This window comes from Aquarana catesbeiana, linkage group LG02 (genome assembly GCF_042186555.1).
Source record: "Aquarana catesbeiana isolate 2022-GZ linkage group LG02, ASM4218655v1, whole genome shotgun sequence".
Taxonomy (NCBI): Eukaryota; Metazoa; Chordata; class Amphibia; order Anura; family Ranidae; genus Aquarana; species Aquarana catesbeiana.
In genome coordinates this window covers 742,494,923-742,513,792 of record NC_133325.1, presented here as the reverse complement: position 1 = coordinate 742,513,792, position 18,870 = coordinate 742,494,923, and the positions used below count along the sequence as shown (strand labels likewise).

General features: G+C 42.8%; 1 protein-coding gene across 1 annotated transcript in view; it reads left to right on the top strand.

Moving 5' to 3' along the window:
* The window catches only part of CYYR1 (cysteine and tyrosine rich 1), a 162,931-nt gene extending 159,044 nt beyond the window's left edge, over positions 1–3,887 (top strand). Inside the window, 1 exon segment of the mRNA XM_073617087.1 lies at positions 3,360–3,887. Within this exon segment, the coding sequence (XP_073473188.1) occupies positions 3,360–3,493 (134 nt within the window). The 3' untranslated portion in view covers positions 3,494–3,887.
* The last annotated feature ends 14,983 nt before the right edge of the window (positions 3,888–18,870 follow it).

Here is an 18,870-nt window from a genome sequence, read left to right as displayed (position 1 = left end):
TTGGGCATCCCATAATTTTCCAACCCCATCCAACCGGTATACACCGCTCCTACAGCGCCTCAAAGATGCAGCTTGCAGGACTTTTTTTGGCGTCCTGCCAGCGCACCACTCCAGTGTGAAAGCACTCGGGCTTCCACACTGGGGTGAGAGGAGAGGCGCTTTACAGGCGCTTTGCAGGCGATATTTTTAGCGATATAGCGCCTGTAAAGCGCCTCAGTGTGAAAGCAGCCTTAGTGTAAATGTTCCCTGTCACAGGAAATTTTTGTTATCGGCTTTCCTTTCCTGAGACAGTGACAGCACTGAGGAAAGGAAATGCTGATAACTGGCATTTGTTTACATTGGATGAGCTGTGATTAAACACAGCTGATCACATAGTAAAGAGCCAATATTGTCTCTTTACCCTTATCGGTGATGCAATATGTCCGAAGGTACACCGCTCACCTCTGAACGCCACGCTGCACGCTCCTGGGGGGGCGCATGATCAGGAGGACATCATATGACATCCACCCAGGAGAAGCGTCCTGCCCATCAGTCTGTTATAGGCCAGGCGGAAACAGGTAAAAAAAATAAAATAAAACAAGGAGATGGACCTGTGTCCCTTGAGGCTCATCAAAAAGAGGGGAATTGTCAGAGATTCATATTCATTGAAGGCCTGAGAAGTTGTGAACATTGACCATATATACCAGGTGTTTGTATACTGTTCCAATCTGACTTTTTTTTTTTTTTTTTGACAATCCAGAATATGGAAGACTAAGTAAAAATGTCTGATCGTAAATGGCATAAACACTGATGTAACTATGCTTACACATGTATGTTAATGTTTTCAGCAGTTGTTACTAAAGTTTGGGTGGATAGGAATGGTGGTTGCATTTGCCTTCAGGTCTGGTTAATACTCTGTAACGGTCTTTTTCTATGATGAAAATATTGTAATAGGTAGAGAATACTGCAGTGAGAATTATTCTTAACACACAAAGGATTTCTACAGACAATGTGTTACCCCAGTTAATAGAATAATCGCAAAATGTTACACAAAAAAATTGTCGTATTTGTCTTTGTTGCAGTAAACATTTAAATAAAAGTAATTGGCTACACTTCATTAAAAGCTAATGTCATTCATCAACTGACATTCTAGTTATAGGGCCAGTCTGGCCAAAACTGATATTTGGCTTCTGGTAGATAGTGGATGGTTAAAGAAGTTGTGAACATATTAAGTTCGCTCATGGACTCCTTCAATGAGATCTCTCCATCTGTGTTCCTGGCTCTGCATCCTTGTCATATTAAGGGGTTCCCACTCTCCCTGCTGAAATTTATTTTATATTGTAAAGAACAATAGAGGAGGAGATGGAAAACACAAAGGTGGGTGTGGTACTATCCAAAACTCCAAGGTGGACAGGAATACAGTCCGGAATTCTGGCAGGTAGATCTCACTCTTGGAGTATCCAAGACATACAGGTGCATCTCATAAAATTAGAATATCATCAAAAAGTTAATTTATTTCAGTAATTCAATTTAAAAAGTGAAACTCGTATATTTTGTATAGATGCATTGCACACAGAGTGATATATTTCAAGTATTTCTTTCTAATAATTTCGATGATTATGGCTTACAGTTAGTAAAAACCCCAAATTTCAGTATCACAGAAAATTTGAATATTACATAGGACCAATAAAAAAAAGGATTTTTAATACAGAAATGTTGGCTTACTGAAAAGTATGTCCATGTACAGTATAGTATGCTCTCAATACTTGGTCAGGGCTCCTTTTGCATGAATTACTGCATCATTGTGGCATGGCATGGAGGCGATCAGCTTGTGGTACTGCTGAGGTGTTATAGAAGCCCAGGTTACTTTGATAGCGGCCTACAGCTCGTCTGCATTGTTGGGTCTGGTGCCTCTCATCTTCCTCTTGACGATGCCCCACAGATTCTCTATGGGGTTTAGGTCAGGCGAGTGTGCTGACCAATAAATCACAGTGAAACCATGATCATTAAACCAGGTATTGGTACTTTTGGCAGTGTGGGTAGGTGCCAAGTCCTGCTGGAAAATGAAATCAGCATCTCCATAAAGCTGGTCAGCAGAGAGAAGCTTGAAGTGCTCTAGAATTTCCTGGGAGAGGGCTGCGCTGACTTTGGACTTGATAAAACACATTGGACCAACACCAGCAGATGTGCATGGAAACTTCACACTGGACCTCATGCAACTTGGATTCTGTGCCTCTCCACTCTTCCTCCAGACTCTGGGACCTTGATTTCCAAATGAAATGCAACATTTTCCACAGCCCGTGATGATTTGGGGAGCCATGTCATCTGCTGGTATTAGTCCACTGTTTTTTATAAAGTCCAAAGTCAGTGCAGCCCTCTAGAGCACTTCATGCTTCCCTCTGCTGACCAGCTTTATGGAGATGCTGATTTCATTTTCCAGCAGGACTTGCCACTTGCCCACACTACCAAAAATACCAATACTTGGTTTAATGATCATGGTATCGCTGTGCTTGTTTGGCCTGCAAACTCACCTGACCTTAACCCCATAGAGAATGAGACACCAGACTCAACAATGCAGACAAGCTGAGGGCCGCTATCAAAGCAACCTGGGCTTCCATAACACCTCAGGAGGCTGATTGACTCCATGCCACGCCAGATTGATGCAGTAATTAATGCAAAAGGAGCCCCAGCCAAGTATTAGTATAGTGCATACTATACTGTATATGGACATACTTTTCAGTAATCCAACATTTCTGTATTAAAAATCCTTCAATCCTTCTTCCTTTTTTTTTTTTTTGTCTGAAATTGGTGAAATACTGAATTTTGGGTTTTCACTAGCTGTAAGTCATAATCATCAAAATAAAAAAAAAAAAAAAAGAAATGCTTGAAATATATCTGTGTGTAACGCATCTATATAAAATATGAGTTTCACTTTTTGAATTGAATTACTTGAATGAATGAATTAACTTATTGATGATATTCTAATTTTATGAGAAGCACCTGTATAAATGAGCCAGGGGTCTCCAGGCTCCACCTACAACTAAGATGTGACTTTTTTGTGTATTGACCTTTTAATAAACCAGAACAACATAGAGAAATGGCCACCAAAACACAACTGTAAGTCCAGCCCCCGCGGTTGAGTCTGACATTTAATTTATTTTCAGTTGAAATGAATTCATTCCGAATAGAGAAAGCAAATTGGGAACAAAAGCAAAGTTGTTGTCCATGTTGACCAATCGGAGTCCTTGTTTAATCAACAGCTCCAAGTTTGCCTTCATTTTCTTCCACTTTAAGGACATCCCCTCCAGTGTGTGCAATAATTTAATACCGATGTTATTTTACCTCTTTCTCATATATTTTATTGTTGCTTTTCATTTTAGTTTCTCCACCACCATATAGTTATGAATATGAGATGGAGTATCCTGTGGACCTTCCTCCACCCTACACGCCGTCTGCATCAGTACCTGTACAATATCCTGCTCCACCTCCTTACCCCGGGACTCCAGGGAAATAACATTCCAACACAAGGCCTTTCCATGCAATATTGTTAGAAGATGTTCTATATTGAGGACCTATGGAACCATGCGTAACAAGAGTCAGCGCAGTCACGAGTTCTGTGCAATAGAAAACAATTGCAAAGCCATATACCAGCCTTATGTCCTGAAGTGCTTGAATGCAGCCATCTCGGACCACCCATGATTGGGTACCATGTTATGCAAAATGTTATTTATTTCTGTAATGTGTGAATGAGAAGAAGGAAACCCTTTTTAAGAAGCAATAAGATGAATACATCTGCCAGACAATTTTCCAATGTTATTTTTATGTGGTCTTTGAAAAATGAATGTAATTTGCCAAATATCTAATTTTTTGTTTTCTTTTTTTAATAAAAACAGAAGCATTTCTTTTAATTTGTATGCCTAGTATGTGTCATTATATATACATATACAGTGGGGACAGAAAGTATTCAAACCCCCTTAAATTTTTCACTGTTATATTGCAGCCATTTGCTAAAATCATTTACGTTCATTTTTTTTTCCTCATTATTGTACACACAGCACCCCATATTGACAGAAAAACAGAATTGTTGACATTTTTGAAGATTTATTAAAAAAGGTAAAACTGAAATATCACACGGTTCTAAGTATTCAGACCCTTTGCTCAGTATTTAGTAGAAGCACCCTTTTGATCTAATACAGCCATGAGTCTTTTTAGGAAAGATGCAACAGGTTTTTCACACCTGGATTTGGGGATCCTCTGCCATTCCTCCTTGCAGATCCTCTCCAGTTCTTTCAGGTTGGATGGTAAACGTTGGTGGACAGCCATTTTTAGGTCTCTCCAGAGATGTTCAATTGGGTTTAAGTCAGGGCTCTGGCTGGGCCATTCAAGAACAGTCACGGAGTTGTTGTGAAGCCACTCCTTTGTTATTTTAGCTGTGTACTTAGAGTCATTGTCTTGTTGGATGGTAAACCTTCGGCCCAGTCTGAGGTCCTGTGCACTCTGGAGAAGGTTTTCGTCCAGGATATTCCTGTACTTGGCCGCATTCATCTTTCCCTCGATTGCAACCAGTCGTCCTGTCCCTGCAACTGAAAAACACCCCCACAGCATGATGCTGCCACCACCATGCTTCACTGTTGGGACTTTTTTGGACAGGTGATGAGCAGTGCCTGGTTTTCTCCACACATACCGCTTAGAATTAAGGCCAAAAAGTTCTATCTTGGTCTCATCAGACCAAAGAATCTTATTTCTCACCATCTTGGAGTCCTTCAGGTGTTTTTTAGCAAACTCCATGCGGGCTATCATGTGTCTTGCACTGAGGAGAGGCTTCCGTCGGGCCACTCTGCCATAAAGCCCCGACTGGTGGAGGGCTGCAGTGATGGTTGACTTTCTACATCTTTCTCCCATCTCCCGACTGCATCTCTGGAGCTCAGCCACAGTGATCTTTGGGTTGTTCTTTACCTCTCTCACCAAGGCTCTTCTCCCCCGATAGCTCAGTTTGGCCAGACGGCCAGCTCTAGGAAGGGTTCTGGTCGTCCCAAACGTCTTCCATTTAAGGATTATGGAGGCCACTGTGCTCTTAGGAACCTTAAGTGCAGCAGAATTTTTTTTGTAACCTTGGCCAGATCTGTGCCTTGCCACAATTCTGTCTCTGAGCTCTTCAGGCAGTTCCTTTTGACCTCATGATTCTCATTTGCTCTGACATGCACTATGAGCTGTAAGGTCTTATATAGACAGGTGGGTGACTTTCCTAATCAAGTCCAATCAGTATAATCAGACACAGCTGGACTCAAATGTAGGTGTAGAACCATCTCAAGGATGATCAGAAGAAATGGACAGCACCTGAGTTAAATATATAAGTGTCACAGCAAAGGGTCTGAATACTAAGGACCATGTGATATTTCAGTTTTTCTTTTTTAATAAATCTGCAAAAATGTCAACAATTCTGTGTGTTTCTGTCAATATGGGGTGCTGTGTGTACATTATTGAGGAAAAAAAACAAACTTAAATGATTTTAGCAAATGGTTTTATTTATATATATATATATTTTTTTTTTTAATAAATTTTTATTGAAAGGTGTAGCATACAGAGAATGACATCGAAAAAAGAAAAAACAGTATCATTGTATTTTGTGTTTTATACAAAAAAAAGAAAATAACAAAGAAAAACATCAGCTCTATACAGAGGTAGAAAATAAAGAGCAGTTGGTAAAGACAAGTAACCTGGGGAATGGGAAGAAAGTTGACCTTTTATGTGGGAAAAGGGAGGTAAACTGGATGGATCTAGGTGGGGGTGGGGGGGGGGGGGGGTTCCCTGAGGTTGCTAACAAAGTATTACTGGATGTACCCCCCGTAGGGTAGGGGGGGGGGGGGAGAGAGGGGAAGAGTTAAGTAGATGCGGATTAAACAACATCAGGGGGGGGGGTGAGAAGGAAGAGCACCAGTATCAAGTTTTAGATGAAGATAAGCAGCCTGTGGGTAGAAAATGCAGGTTAAAATGATAACTATAGGTTAAGATGATAATGCTGATTATGATTTTTATGTTGATATCGTTTATGTCTTTTGTGACAGTTGTGGTCACCACTTTTCTGTATGTAGAGAATATGGAGTATTTGGTAAAGGAAAGAGAAAGTCTCCAGATGGGCTATCTCCGTGGGAGAGAGTGCCGAGGTCATGAAAGTTCCCCATTTGTGGTGGAAGCGTGTCCTGATTCTTTCATTCGTGAAGTCCGTGTTGATCCTGTCTTTATAGAGCAGCTGAAGGAGGTCCCTTTTAATCTGGGAGGTGTTGGGACAGGAATTGGAGATCCAATTTTTTAATATGGCTCTTCTAGCGAAGAGGAGGCATATCAGAATCCAGTCCTTGCATGAAGGGGTAGAGATTGAAGACCAGGGTAGCAGTTGGGGATCCCAGTGTCCAAAAATGAGGAGTAGGGGGTCCTTGGGTATTTTTAGCAGGGTCACCTCGAATATGTATTGTAGAACTTGGTCCCAGAAGCTGGATATGTATGTGCATGCCCAGAAGCGATGGGTCAAGGAGGGTCTGGGGTGAATGCATAGGGGGCACGTGGGGGAGGTTTGAGCTTGTTTGTTCGAGAGGAAAGGTATATGGGCTCGGTGGGCGATCTTAAGTTGGGTTTCCCTCCAGGATTCATTGGGTACCAGCTTGTGAGTAGTGTTGAGGCCTTGAAGAATTTTGTTGACCAAGTCGGCCTCCGGGAAGTCTTTTGTCCAATTAGCCACTGAAGAGGTCTCCAGTGAGGGAATGGCTTTTAGGAGGAGAGGCTGATATATGTCTGAAATTTTATAGGAGCCTTTTGAGAGAAGAGAGTCCGATAGGGACGTTTTAAATCTTTTTTGATTGTCTCTGCAAACGTTTTTGAGGAAGCTTATACATTGACCATAATGGAACACGTGTGACTGTGGAAGTTGGAATGTCTCCGCTAATGACTTGTAAGGAATGGGGCGGCCGGATTCTAAGTCACAGAGCGAGGAAAAGTTGGAGATGCCCTTATGTTGCCAAGAATTGTATGGTTGACGTTCCAGACCTGGGGGAAAGCTCGGGTTTCCTTGTATTGGGAGATGTCTGGAGATGAATGGTGAAAGTTTGAGGGTTTTCCGGATCTCCCTCCAAGCAATTGCTGTGTCCTGGAGTAGTAGGTTGTGTTGAAGGGGTGGAGGGATGGTTTTCCACTTGCAGTGTAGTAGGGCTACCAGGGAATATGGGTTGACCATTTCGGTTTCGAGGTAAAAGTTGGAGTAGCGAGATGTTTGTGCTACCCAATCTAGACTTATCCTCAGGAGGCAGGCTAAATTATAGATCCTGACATTAGGGAGACTAATACCCCCTTCGCGCCTGGGAAGATATAGTTTCGAGAGTGCAATTCGTGGTCGCTTGTTCCGCCATAAAAATTTGGATATTGCCTCATTTAGAATTTTTGTATCTTTATGTTTCAGGAGTAAAGGAATGGTTTGTAGTGGATAGAGTAGGCGGGCGAAGCTGACCATTTTCACTAGATGACATCTTCCCAGTAGCGAGAGAGGGAGATCCATCCAGTTTGTTAGTTCCTGAGAGATCTTTTTGAGTAAAGGTGGGTAGTTGAGGTGATAGAGAGAGGAGGGTAGTTTTCCTATTCTTATACCTAAATAGGTGATGTGGGAATGTGCTACCGAGAATATGGAATTCTGTGTCCAAGGAGGATTGGATACGGTGCCTAGAGGGAGGATTTCGCTTTTATTATAGTTTATGCAAAGGCCTGAGCATAATCTAAATTGGTCAAAGATTAGCTTAATCGTGAACATGTCAGAGGAGGGGTTTGCTGTGAATATAAGGACATCGTCAGCAAAGAGTGAGGTGCGGATTTCCTGTTTGCCGATAGGGATGCCATTTAGTGGGGCTACATGTGATAGGTACCTGGATAGTGGTTTTAACGCGATGTTAAAGAGGAGAGGTGATAGGGGGCAGCCTTGCCGAGTTCCTTTGTATAGGCGGAATTCTTCTGATAGGAGACCTGCCGCTAACAGTCTAGCGGCTGGGGCGGTATACATAGTATTAATAAGATGGGTGAAGGAACCGGAGAATCCCATTTTGTTCATGACCAGAGAAAGCCATTCGAAGCTGACATTATCGAAGGCTTTCTCCGCGTCCAAGGTGATAATAGCATATTTACCCTCTGAGTTGTATTTGGCGTGTTCCAGGGCCATCATTACCTTCCTGATGTTCATGGTGGCAGTTCTGCCTTTCACGAACCCTGATTGGGCAGGGTGTATCAGAGAGGGAATGCTGTCCGCTAGCCTTGTGGCAATGATTTTGGAGAGGATTTTGACATCTAGGTTTAGCAGCGAGATTGGCCTATATGAGCCTGGTTCTTGGGGTTCTTTACCTTTTTTGGCTAGTAATTTGATAGTGGCTTGATTACCCGTGGGTAGGTATGTTCCCCCTGACCATATGAGTTGATAAACCTCAAGAAGTGTGGGTTCTAAGAGTAGTTGTAGTGACTTGTAGAATTCTCCCGTGAAACCGTCAGGGCCTGGGGCTTTGGAAGGGGCTAGGTTTTTAATTGTAGCGGAGATTTCAAGGGGGGATATTGTGACGTTTAGTGCTTCTAATTGTGCGGGAGTTACTTGAGCGAGGGTTACCTTTTCAAGAAAGGATTGTGCTTGTGTTGGGTTTATGGGATCTGGTCCGTATAGGGATGAGTAGTATTGCAGCATAGTTCTATTTATGTCTTTTTGGGTGGTATTTATGTTGCCTAGAGAGTCGCGGAGGGATGAGATGTGTGTCGGTCGGTAGGGTCCCCTACATAAGTTGGCAAGGAGTTTACCTGCCTTGTTGCCGAATTTGTGGAGGGTGGCATCCATGTGTGCTTTTTTGGTTTTTTCTAGAGTTTCAGCCCAGGTATCAAAAGATTGTTTTGCTGACAGCCATGCCTTCCTGTTGTCATTGGAGTTATTAATGTAGAGTGATCTTTGGGCTAGGTGTAGTTGGGAGCTGGCTTGTTTGTATTTATTGAGTGCGTTTCTTTTAAAGGAAGCTGCATATGAGATTATGCGGCCTCTAAGGAATGCTTTGCCTGCTTCCCAGAATAAATTGGGGTTGTCGGAGTGCTCGTCATTGGTCGTAGTATATTCTGACCAGACGTTTTCCATGTACTGACGGAAGTCAGAGTTGTTATGGAGATATGAAGGGAAGCGCCAAATTTTAGGATTCGGGTGTAGGTCAGGGTTATCAATCGTGGTCGAGATAGGTGCATGGTCAGATATGGCAATGTCGTGGATGTCAGCGTCTGATATCAGTGGTAGAAGGTCGTCTGAGCAGAAGAGATAATCAATTCTGGTAAATACGTTGTGGGGGTTGGAGTAAAAGGTAAAATCTCTATCTGCTGGGTGTCGGAGTCGCCAGATGTCGTGTAGGTGGAGAGATTCTATTGTTGAGGCTAGTAGAGTTTGTGAGTCGGGATCAGAGGGGAGATGTATGCGTTTTGAGGTGGATCTGTCATCTATCGGGTGTATCGTGGAGTTAAAGTCTCCGCCAGCAATGTGCGGGAGGGTCGGGTCGCTGAGGAGCCATGTTGACAATTCACTATAAAATTGTTTTGTGGGGTTGTTGGGCGCATATATGTTTGATATTATCATTTCCTTTGTTCCTACTTTGATATGGGCTGAGATAAGGCGACCCTGTGCGTCCGCTTTGGTGGATAGTACCTCACATGGCAGGTTTTTGTGGATGAGAATCAGGACTCCTGCTTTGCGTCCATTAGAGTCTGAGCCTAATACTGTACCTACCCATAGTTTTTTCATTCGGTGGAAGTCAGGGGTGGAAAGGTGGGTTTCTTGGAGTAGGGCAATATCAGTTTTAAGTCTTTTGAGGTGACGGAGGATTTTCATTCTCTTATTAGGTGATCGAAGTCCCTTAACATTCCAGGAGACTAGTTTCATATGGGGGGGGTCACTGGGGGGGTATGTGAAGATATTGTATAGTTTTCGCCTATTGATAGGTGGTGGTGTGGTGTGAAAGTAGGCTGGGATGTAGAGGGGGTTTTTATGTTTGAACGATGTTTTGTTAGATCATTAAGGGCGTGTGTGACTTGAAATGGGGGTGCGTGGTGTAAGAAGGGGTGTAAAAGAGAGGGGGTAGAAAAGAGAAACAATAAAACATATTCAAAGAACTTCACTTTTTTCCACATGGAGTCGTCTGTGTATTCCAGCTCCCATCGCAGGACTCAGAGGCTGTTATATTTGAAAACCCTTGCTAAAAGGGTGAGTCGCCTTGGCAGCTTGAGTTGTGCAATAATTGGCAGGGGGGTTGGAAACACAGGTGAGCCAGGGGAGCGAGTCAAAACCTTAGTTATCACAAAAAAAGAACAAATTTACCAGTTATTAAAATGTAAACTGTAAGTATAAAACATAAGAGAAAGAGAAAACGCATGGCCTACCAGTAGCTGTCATGCCTGATAAGGAGGGAAGAACAAATTTGAAAGAGAACCCTTTAACTTCGTCTCTAAAATGGGATATCCCGTTAAGAGTCAGATCACCATAGCCGTAGGAGCGAGGCGGTATGGGGTGGCAGTATGGGACTGTGCTTGTGGTCTTCAGTGTGGAGTGGAGCGGTGTTGGTCCGGTAGTGATGCTCTGAAGCGTTTTGGAGAGTCTTTGCGTGGGCTCCTTTGGTCTAGGGCACGGTTGATAGGGGCGGCTCTAGGAGATGGGTTGAGGTTTGGGCCTGAGTGTAGCGAACGTAGGAAGGCCTCAGCTTCTTTTGGGTCTTGGAAGGAGAGTTGGTCGCCATTTGGGGCTTTGAGTCGGAGGGTAGCCGGGAATGCCAAAGTGAATTTGAGTTGTTGATGATGCAGTTCCGAGCATATCCGTTGAAAGGCTTTCCTCTTCTGAGACACTTCCATAGAGTAATCTGCGAAAATTAGGATTTTCATGCCGTCGATTTGAAGAGATCTGGATTGCCTGAATTTTTGCAGGATGTAGGCTTTATCCGAGTAATTGAGATATTTTGCGATTATGGGACGGGGCGATTTGCGTTCTGAGTTAAAAGATCCCATGCGATGTGCCCGTTCTACTGTGCAGGGGCCTGGCAGTCCTAGAGCTTCAGGGATGCGTCTGGCGCATAGGTCTGTGAGGGCTGAGGGTTGCAGCGATTCAGGGACGCCCACAAATCGCAGGTTGCTTCTTCTGGATCTATTTTCCAAATCGTCCAATTTTTCTAGGATATATTTGTTGGTTTTATTTAGGGCCTGTATTTGGGATTGGGAGTGGAACAGTTCTTCCTCTACATTAGTTATGCGATGTTCAGTTTCATTAAGTCTGGAGGCATGTTCCCCTAGTTGGGCTTGTAGTTGCTGCATGCCTGCGCTGACTGCTTTCTCCACCGAGGCTGTTATCATAGGGGAGAGGAGGGCTGCCACAGCCTGAGCTATCATCTCTATGTTGGATGTGCTAGGTGGATTTGTGTGTTGTGGATTTGTGTCAGCAGGTGAGGAGGGGGCCGCAGCGCCGCTTACCTCCATGTCAGGCTCTGGCTCTGTGTGAGGCTCCGTGCAGGCCGAAGCCGGGGCCTCGATTTGCGGCTGTGGGGCCCGCGCGGCCGCGTACGATCGCATGCCGGTTTTTTCTAGAAATCGGTCCATCCTGTGCCCTGGGGTGGCGTGGGGTAAGTGGCGGTGTTTTTTCCGGGTTTTCTGGCTTTATAAGCAGGTTTTGGAGTCGAGCTGCGGGAGCTGATGAGGAGAGCAGCTACTCCATGCGGCGCCGGAACCGGAAGTGGTTTTATTTATATTAAAGCCATTGGCTGAGATCTGTGAATTATGTGAGCAAGATGGAATTAGGGGATGTATTGATTGTTTTCCTACTCATGATTTAAAGTGCAAGTGTAGGCAAGAGGAATATATTGATTTTTTTTTTTTCTTACTCATGCTGTAAAGTGTAAATGTAGGAAAACATAATAGAACCTAAGTTAATCCAGTTATGCAATTAAATAATGCATTAAACTTAAAACAACTGTCACTTTAACAATTCGGGGCAAAATTACAGGTCTTAAAAGAACAACCCCCACCCACTGGTATTTTCCCTCTACCAGCATCCCTGCCACTTTGTTTCTCCGTCAGGGCCAGGAGTCCAATACCCTTTGTAAGCTCTGTGTCAGATGGTGTTGGAACTTACACAGGGTTAACAACTCCCTCCCCTCCTTCAGGTGACATGGTTGGGACTGGCAATTTGACACTTAGGCCCAAGCTCTGCATTCTGGGTCACATGCTCCCCCATACCTAGAAGGGCCAGGTATTTCTCCAGGGCTCTGATGGAACAATTGAATGCCACAAATGTGAGTATGTACTGGTGGGGGTAGTTCTTAGTAGAGAAAAAAAAAACATTATAAATTCCTTCTTTCTCTCTTTTATAAGGGATCATATTCCCTTTGTTCTCAGCTGCATACAAGCTGGGGGGAGGAGAAGCAGCAGCACACCGAGCTTGCCAGTAAATGGCTGTGCAGCGGGGGGGGGGGGGTGTCAGGACAAGTCTGATCATTGGAGGAGATCACACTGAGTTCCCAGCATAGCTAGACAACTGACCATGGTGTGCTCTCCTGCTTAGTTTGGTCATTTTTTGAAAGGAAAGGAGAGGGACTGGCAGGAACACCAGGGATTTCACGTAAAGGAAGAATACAAAGCGAACTGGCTACTTTCTCATACAAGTACATGGTACAGCAGCCACATATCAGGAATATGAAGTGTTAGGGTAACAAACACTTTAACACCGACAAGGAGAGGCAGTACTGAAAGCCAATTATACTTTATTGTGTTGCATGGTGCAATGAATCTAATAAAATAAATTTGATTGGTGGAGAAGGAACAGAGATGACCTGGTGAGCTCCTTTTCCCTCTCTATCCAATCACAGCCTTGACCAAGCTGTATTGAAAAAAGAAAATGGTTAGGACTGTGCATAGTGTCTGGATTTAAAAGCTCTCTGTGATTATCCCTTTTGGAGGCTCCAAAATCTAGACTGCTTAGTAGGTCGAAATCATTACAGCAAATGATAACTGAAGTTGCCTGTGGGTAGGTGCGGTGTGTTGTAGTGGCAGAAAACACTCAGAGTCTAGTTGCAGAGAAACTGGAATATATTGTATTTGATTGTGAAGAAAACAATCAGCACCAAAATTAATAAATAACTTCCTCTTATAACAGGCTAAATGTGTAAAATTACCAATATATGTATGTGAATGCACAGCTGCTGAACATTTACAGTGATGCACCACACCAAATTCAATATTGTTTTCTAAATAGTGCAGCGCTGTGCCTTATTAAACAATGTGGATTCAAAATTTATATTGAACATTTCATAATCAAAAAATTTGAAAAAATTTAAATATCAAAAAAATATAAAAAAACAAAAAAATCCAAAACAGTTCATCTGTGTCAATGCTTCCAAAGCAATCACCGCTGTGTGTGTTCGTCTTCAAAAGGACCAATATCCAGTGCACACCTTCACCAGCTAAAGTGCCTGCTCACCTCAAAGATGAATGTAAATGCATAGACTAATCACTCCTCGTGTCCACCACAATGGATCAACTTTACTCTCCAATGGTTATCCTACAGTCTCCAGACTGCTCCTCTGTGTGGGTAATCAGCGTTTGAGTTGCCGACTGACAAAAACCTTCCTTCACTTTCTCATTAGTGCTCAATCCCGCTTTTACTTCCATAGGTTGAAGACATGCATCAACAAACACAGGTGTCATAGTGTACTCTGTATGTTTATTAAAAGCCCCCCAAAAAATCTACTTACAAGATAAAAACGTTAAAACAGCTTGTCTCAAATCATCAATTCATTCACTGCAGATCTACACTCACGATGCTTCACAGATTCGGCTCCTCCGCTCTAAACGCGTGTCGGCCCCTCATTGGCCTTCATCAATACTGATGAAGACCAATGAGAGGCTGACACGCGTTTAGAGGGGAGGAGCCGAATCTGTAGCATCGTGAGTGTAGATCTGCGGTGAATGAATTGATGATTTAAGACAAGCTGTTTTAACGTTTTTATCTTGTAAGTGGATTTTTTTGGGGGGGCTTTTAACCACTTAAGGGCCAAGCTTCTTTCTGAGATTTGTTGTTCACAAGTTAAAAACATGTTTTTTTGCTACAAAATTACTTAGAACCCCCAAACATTATACTTTTTTTTTTCTAACACCCTAGAGAATAAAATGGTAGTCGTTGCAATACTTTCTGTCACACTGTATTTGCACAGTGGTCTTACAAGCGCACTTTTTTTGGAAAAAATACACTTTTTTGAATTAAAAAATAAGACAATAAAACAAATAATGTTACGCCGAGTAAATTGATACCCAACATGTCACGCTTCAAAATTGCGCCTGCTCGTGGAATGGCAACAAGCTTTTTCCCTTAAAAATCTCCATAGGCAACGTTTAAAAAATTCTACAGGTTGCATGTTTTGAGTTACAGAGGAGGTCTAGGGCTAAAATGATTGCTCTCGCTCTACCAATGGCGGCGATACCTCACGTGTGTTTTGAACACCGTTTTCATATGCAGGCGCTACTCACGTATGCATTCGCTTCTGCACGCGAGCTTTTATTTTTTATTCTTACACTGTTTAAAAAAAAATTGTCACTTTTATTCCTATTACAAGGAATGTAAACATCCCCTGTAATAGAAAAAAGCATGACAGGACTTCTTAAATATGAGATCTGGGGTCAAAAAGACCTCAGATCTCATATTTACACTAAAATGCAATAAAAAAAAATTGTCACTTTAAAAAATTTTTTTTTTTTAAATGGCCCTTTAAGTACTGGGGACGAAAGTGACATTTTGACGTCTTTTCCGCCCTGCAGTGTCATGGAGACGGGTGGGGGCCATCCTCCCCTCACTCGTTTTCATGCACAGCAAGTGACAAGACGTGATCGCTGCAGACGGCTCTGGTAAGCGGCGGAGGGCATCGGATCGCGGCGGGAGGGGGGGGGCCCTCTCCCGCCACCGATAAAAGTGATCTCGCGAAGTATAGTCCCTGAGACAGACAGGTGGCCTGTCCTACGAAATGCGCACCAAGCCCAGGAGCCAGGGTCTTAAATAGACTCCGCTTGACACAAGATGGCAACCAGAGTCACATGGGTCACCAGCATCCAGTCAGGTAACTGCCCCCCTGTGACCCAAGAAACCATAGAGCAGGGATGCTCAACCTGTGGCCCGCCAGCTGCTGCATAACTACAAGTCCCATCATGCCTCTGCCTTTGGGAGTCATGCTTGTAACTGTGAGCAGCTTGCAATGCGGCTTGCAATGCATCATAGGACTTGTAGTTCTGAAACAGCTGGAGAGCCACAGGTTGAGCAACCATTCCATAGAGGAACCATGTTCTTCTTGACTTCCTCTCCCTCTGCAATGACACTGCAGTTAAGCACCACCTGCAGTGGAGAAAATAGACTACACTGGCCTACATGCCAGTTTAGCTAGCATTGCAAAACATGGATCTTCACCAGCACACCTTGGTATAGTGCTCATCTTGTGCTCTATTCACCTAGAGACCGACATTTCGGGACTTTATAGGATTCCTTTGTCAAGACAGAGTGACTCTTGAAAAAAGGAATTCTCGGAGATCCCGAAACGTTGGCTGTTAATCCTGTTACTCTGTGTGGATAAAGGACAAGATTATCATTATAAGGTGTGCTGGTGAAGATCCTTATTTTACAATGATTGTATGCTGGCACCATCCACCAATTTGTGGCTCTGTGGCCGAGCATGTAAAGGGTGTGGATACAATACACCTTCTCTGTAGCTTAGCAAACAGGTCTTTTCACAGAAGGCTTGTTTGTCAAGGGAACCCAATTTTCAGGCATAAAAACGTTAATTGTTTGCCTATCATTCTTATTCTTTAGCTTCTTAACGCGGAGGTAAACCCATCATTTTACCAGTTTAAAAAAACAGCTTCATTCCCGCCACATGCTGGAAATGTAACACTCCCATTTGTTGTGCTCTCAACCAAACTATCCAAGGCCTGGTGTCACAACGGATCACATGTGCAGCATCACATCATGGCAGTTGTAGATTAAACCGAGGCAAAGATGGCAGCTTCCTTGGCTGAAAACGATAGGGGGGGTTTACTTACACTTTAGGAAGAAACCGGTCTTGAAAAATGTATGCCAGTTGTGAAGTTAGAACTCCCAAAGCTGCGTATGTGTTCCATACGAGCGAGTGATGAAGCTGTCAACGTTATAGCTACGCAGCTTGAATTTTTAGAAGCTGCTTAAGAATGTAGGCAAAGATACTTTTCTCATGACAGTTTCCTTTTCATTTTAGACATGTGACTTTCTCATAATTAAAGCAAGGAAACACAAGCTGGACTTTTGACCAGGTATTATATAAACCTACTAATGAGTTTTGTCTTGACTTCAAGAACCCGAATCTTCCTAATGGTAAGAAGACAGCGCAGTTGCTGGAGGCCATAGAGGTTGGACTTGTAATCTGACAACTTTTCGACAACCATGTTGAAAGATTTTTTTTTGTACTAAGCACATAAAATATGTATACATAACAAATTCTATAGCTCACTGAAACAAACTAGGCTGTTGTAGTCTCAGCAGAATCCGAGCTACTAATGAGAATCTGATGACATGTGCCACCTTGATATACAAGAAAATAGACTTCACTATTTACTCTGCTGGTTCAGTCATGACAAACTAATAGTGAGCTGGGAGACTTGTTAAAATCTCCTGATATATATTGTAGCAGTTCTTCCCCTTCACCAGTTTTGGAAATCTAATAAGCCTCCTCTAGTTCCCTAGAGGCTTGTCCAGAAATAAGAGGGGGAATGCAGTCAAAAAAAATTTTCAGTGAATATACGTGATAAAAGGTTTTGGTCACATAATGTCTAATCACATACTGGGCTGTTCTGTATACTGCAGAGAAAGTCATTCTCCTTATCCCAGTCTGGTTTGACAATGCCGCTATCACACCCCCCCCCCCCCAGGGGTCATCTCCATGATGCCCTGGGCTCATAGGAAGTGAATGACGATGGATGTCATTCATTCAGTCGCTGGAGAGGAGTATTGTAATAAGATCTGCTCTTTTTACTCTTCAAAGTAATGAGATTTAAACAAATAAATAAAATTTGACTTTTGACTGCATTCACATCTGAGCAAAGCAGCGTAAGCAGGATAGTAAATCGTATCCACAGCGCTACAATTCATCTGTAGTAAACACAATTCCTATACACTTGTGACAATAAAAGACATAACACCAAATAATATATAATTAGTCAATTATGATGATTTTCTGATATCCTTCCCATAAAGTGCATACGGTGGGGAAAATACCTATGTGACCCCCTGCAGTTTGCCCACTTACAAAGAAATGAAGGGTCTATAGTTGTTATCATAGGTGTATTTTAAATGATAGAGACAGAATATCAACCAAAATCCAGAAAAAACAAATGTGATAAACTGAGTTGCAGTTCAGTGAGTAAAATAAGTATTTGATCCCCAAGCAAACATGACTTATGATCCTTGTTGGCAAGAACGGAGGTAAGACGTTTCTTGTAGTTGGTGACCAGGTTTGCACACATCTCAGGAGGGATTTTGGTCCACTCTTCTTTCCAGATCTTCTCTAAATCTTTAAGGTTTCTTGGCTGTCGCTTGGCAACGCAAAGTTTCAGCTCCCTCCTTAAATTTTCTATGGAATTAAGGTCTGGAGCCTGGCTAGGCCACTCCATGGCCTTAATGTGCTCCTTCTTGATATGATAAAAATTATAGACCCTTCATTTCTTTGTAAGTGGGCAAACTACAAAATCTGCAGGGGATCAAATAATTATTTCCTCCCACTGTATATCAATATGCAAAATCAGCCCATCACTACAACTCCATCTATAACAAAAAGTGCTCAGTGCATATAACATCCAGCAAGTGCTTCCATGAACCCCCTCAAGTGCTCCCACACTCACCAGAAGCTTTTGACCCCTTGCTATTAACATAAGAGTCAAAAAACCTTTAGACGTTATCCTGGCTTCCTCTCTACACTCGTGTATTATTCGCTTCTCCTCCTGGGCTCTCTCTGTGTTTAGCTTTCGTGTTTATGAGTATTACTTCATAAATGCTCATGCAGCATGAAGGACACAAGGGGAGAAGAATCTACCATTGTGCAGTATTTTAATACCTAAAGACGAGCATATATAAACATTGCACTCACATTAAAACAGTACAAATCAGCCTCTACCAGACCAGGAAGTGACGCGGCCAAGCCGGAAGTGACGTCACCAGAAACCCCACCCAACACATTTTGCCACTCCTACAGGGCGTCAGTGCGATGTTTTTAAATGCTCATTTTTAAGTAATAAAATACTGTACAATGGAAGATTCAGCTTGAGCAAGCCTAGGCGACTTATGAACAGCATCTACAGGAGGGTTTCTTGTAATAGCAGGGACAGAGCGTGTTTCTATGAATAAGAAAGCGTAAGCAGAGCATATTCCTTGTGAGAGGAAGAAGTTCTTCAGGCGTAAAGAGAGAGAGAAGTTCTTCAGGTGTAAAAATAAGTGCAAAAATGCACACAATTCAGGCTTCATGCATTTACAGATGCTACCATGGAAGTCTATGGGACCAAAAATGCCTGAACATGCTCAAAAAAAAAAAGCACATGTACTCTTGAAAATGAGGCATAGAGTGTAGGCCAACTGAGTGTAAGTGTGAACAGAAAGAATGGGATTCTGCATAGTCAGGCATAGTCAGGCATAGTCAGCCATAGGGAAAAAATCAGTGAATTGGGGATTACAGTGGAATTCCTTCCCAACCAATCTTTTCCAAGAAATATCCCCTCCCCTTTCTGTTACATATCCTGTCAACCCTATGTAAAAAAAAAAATATCCTATGTAAAAAACTATTTTTAGTGCGCTCCAGT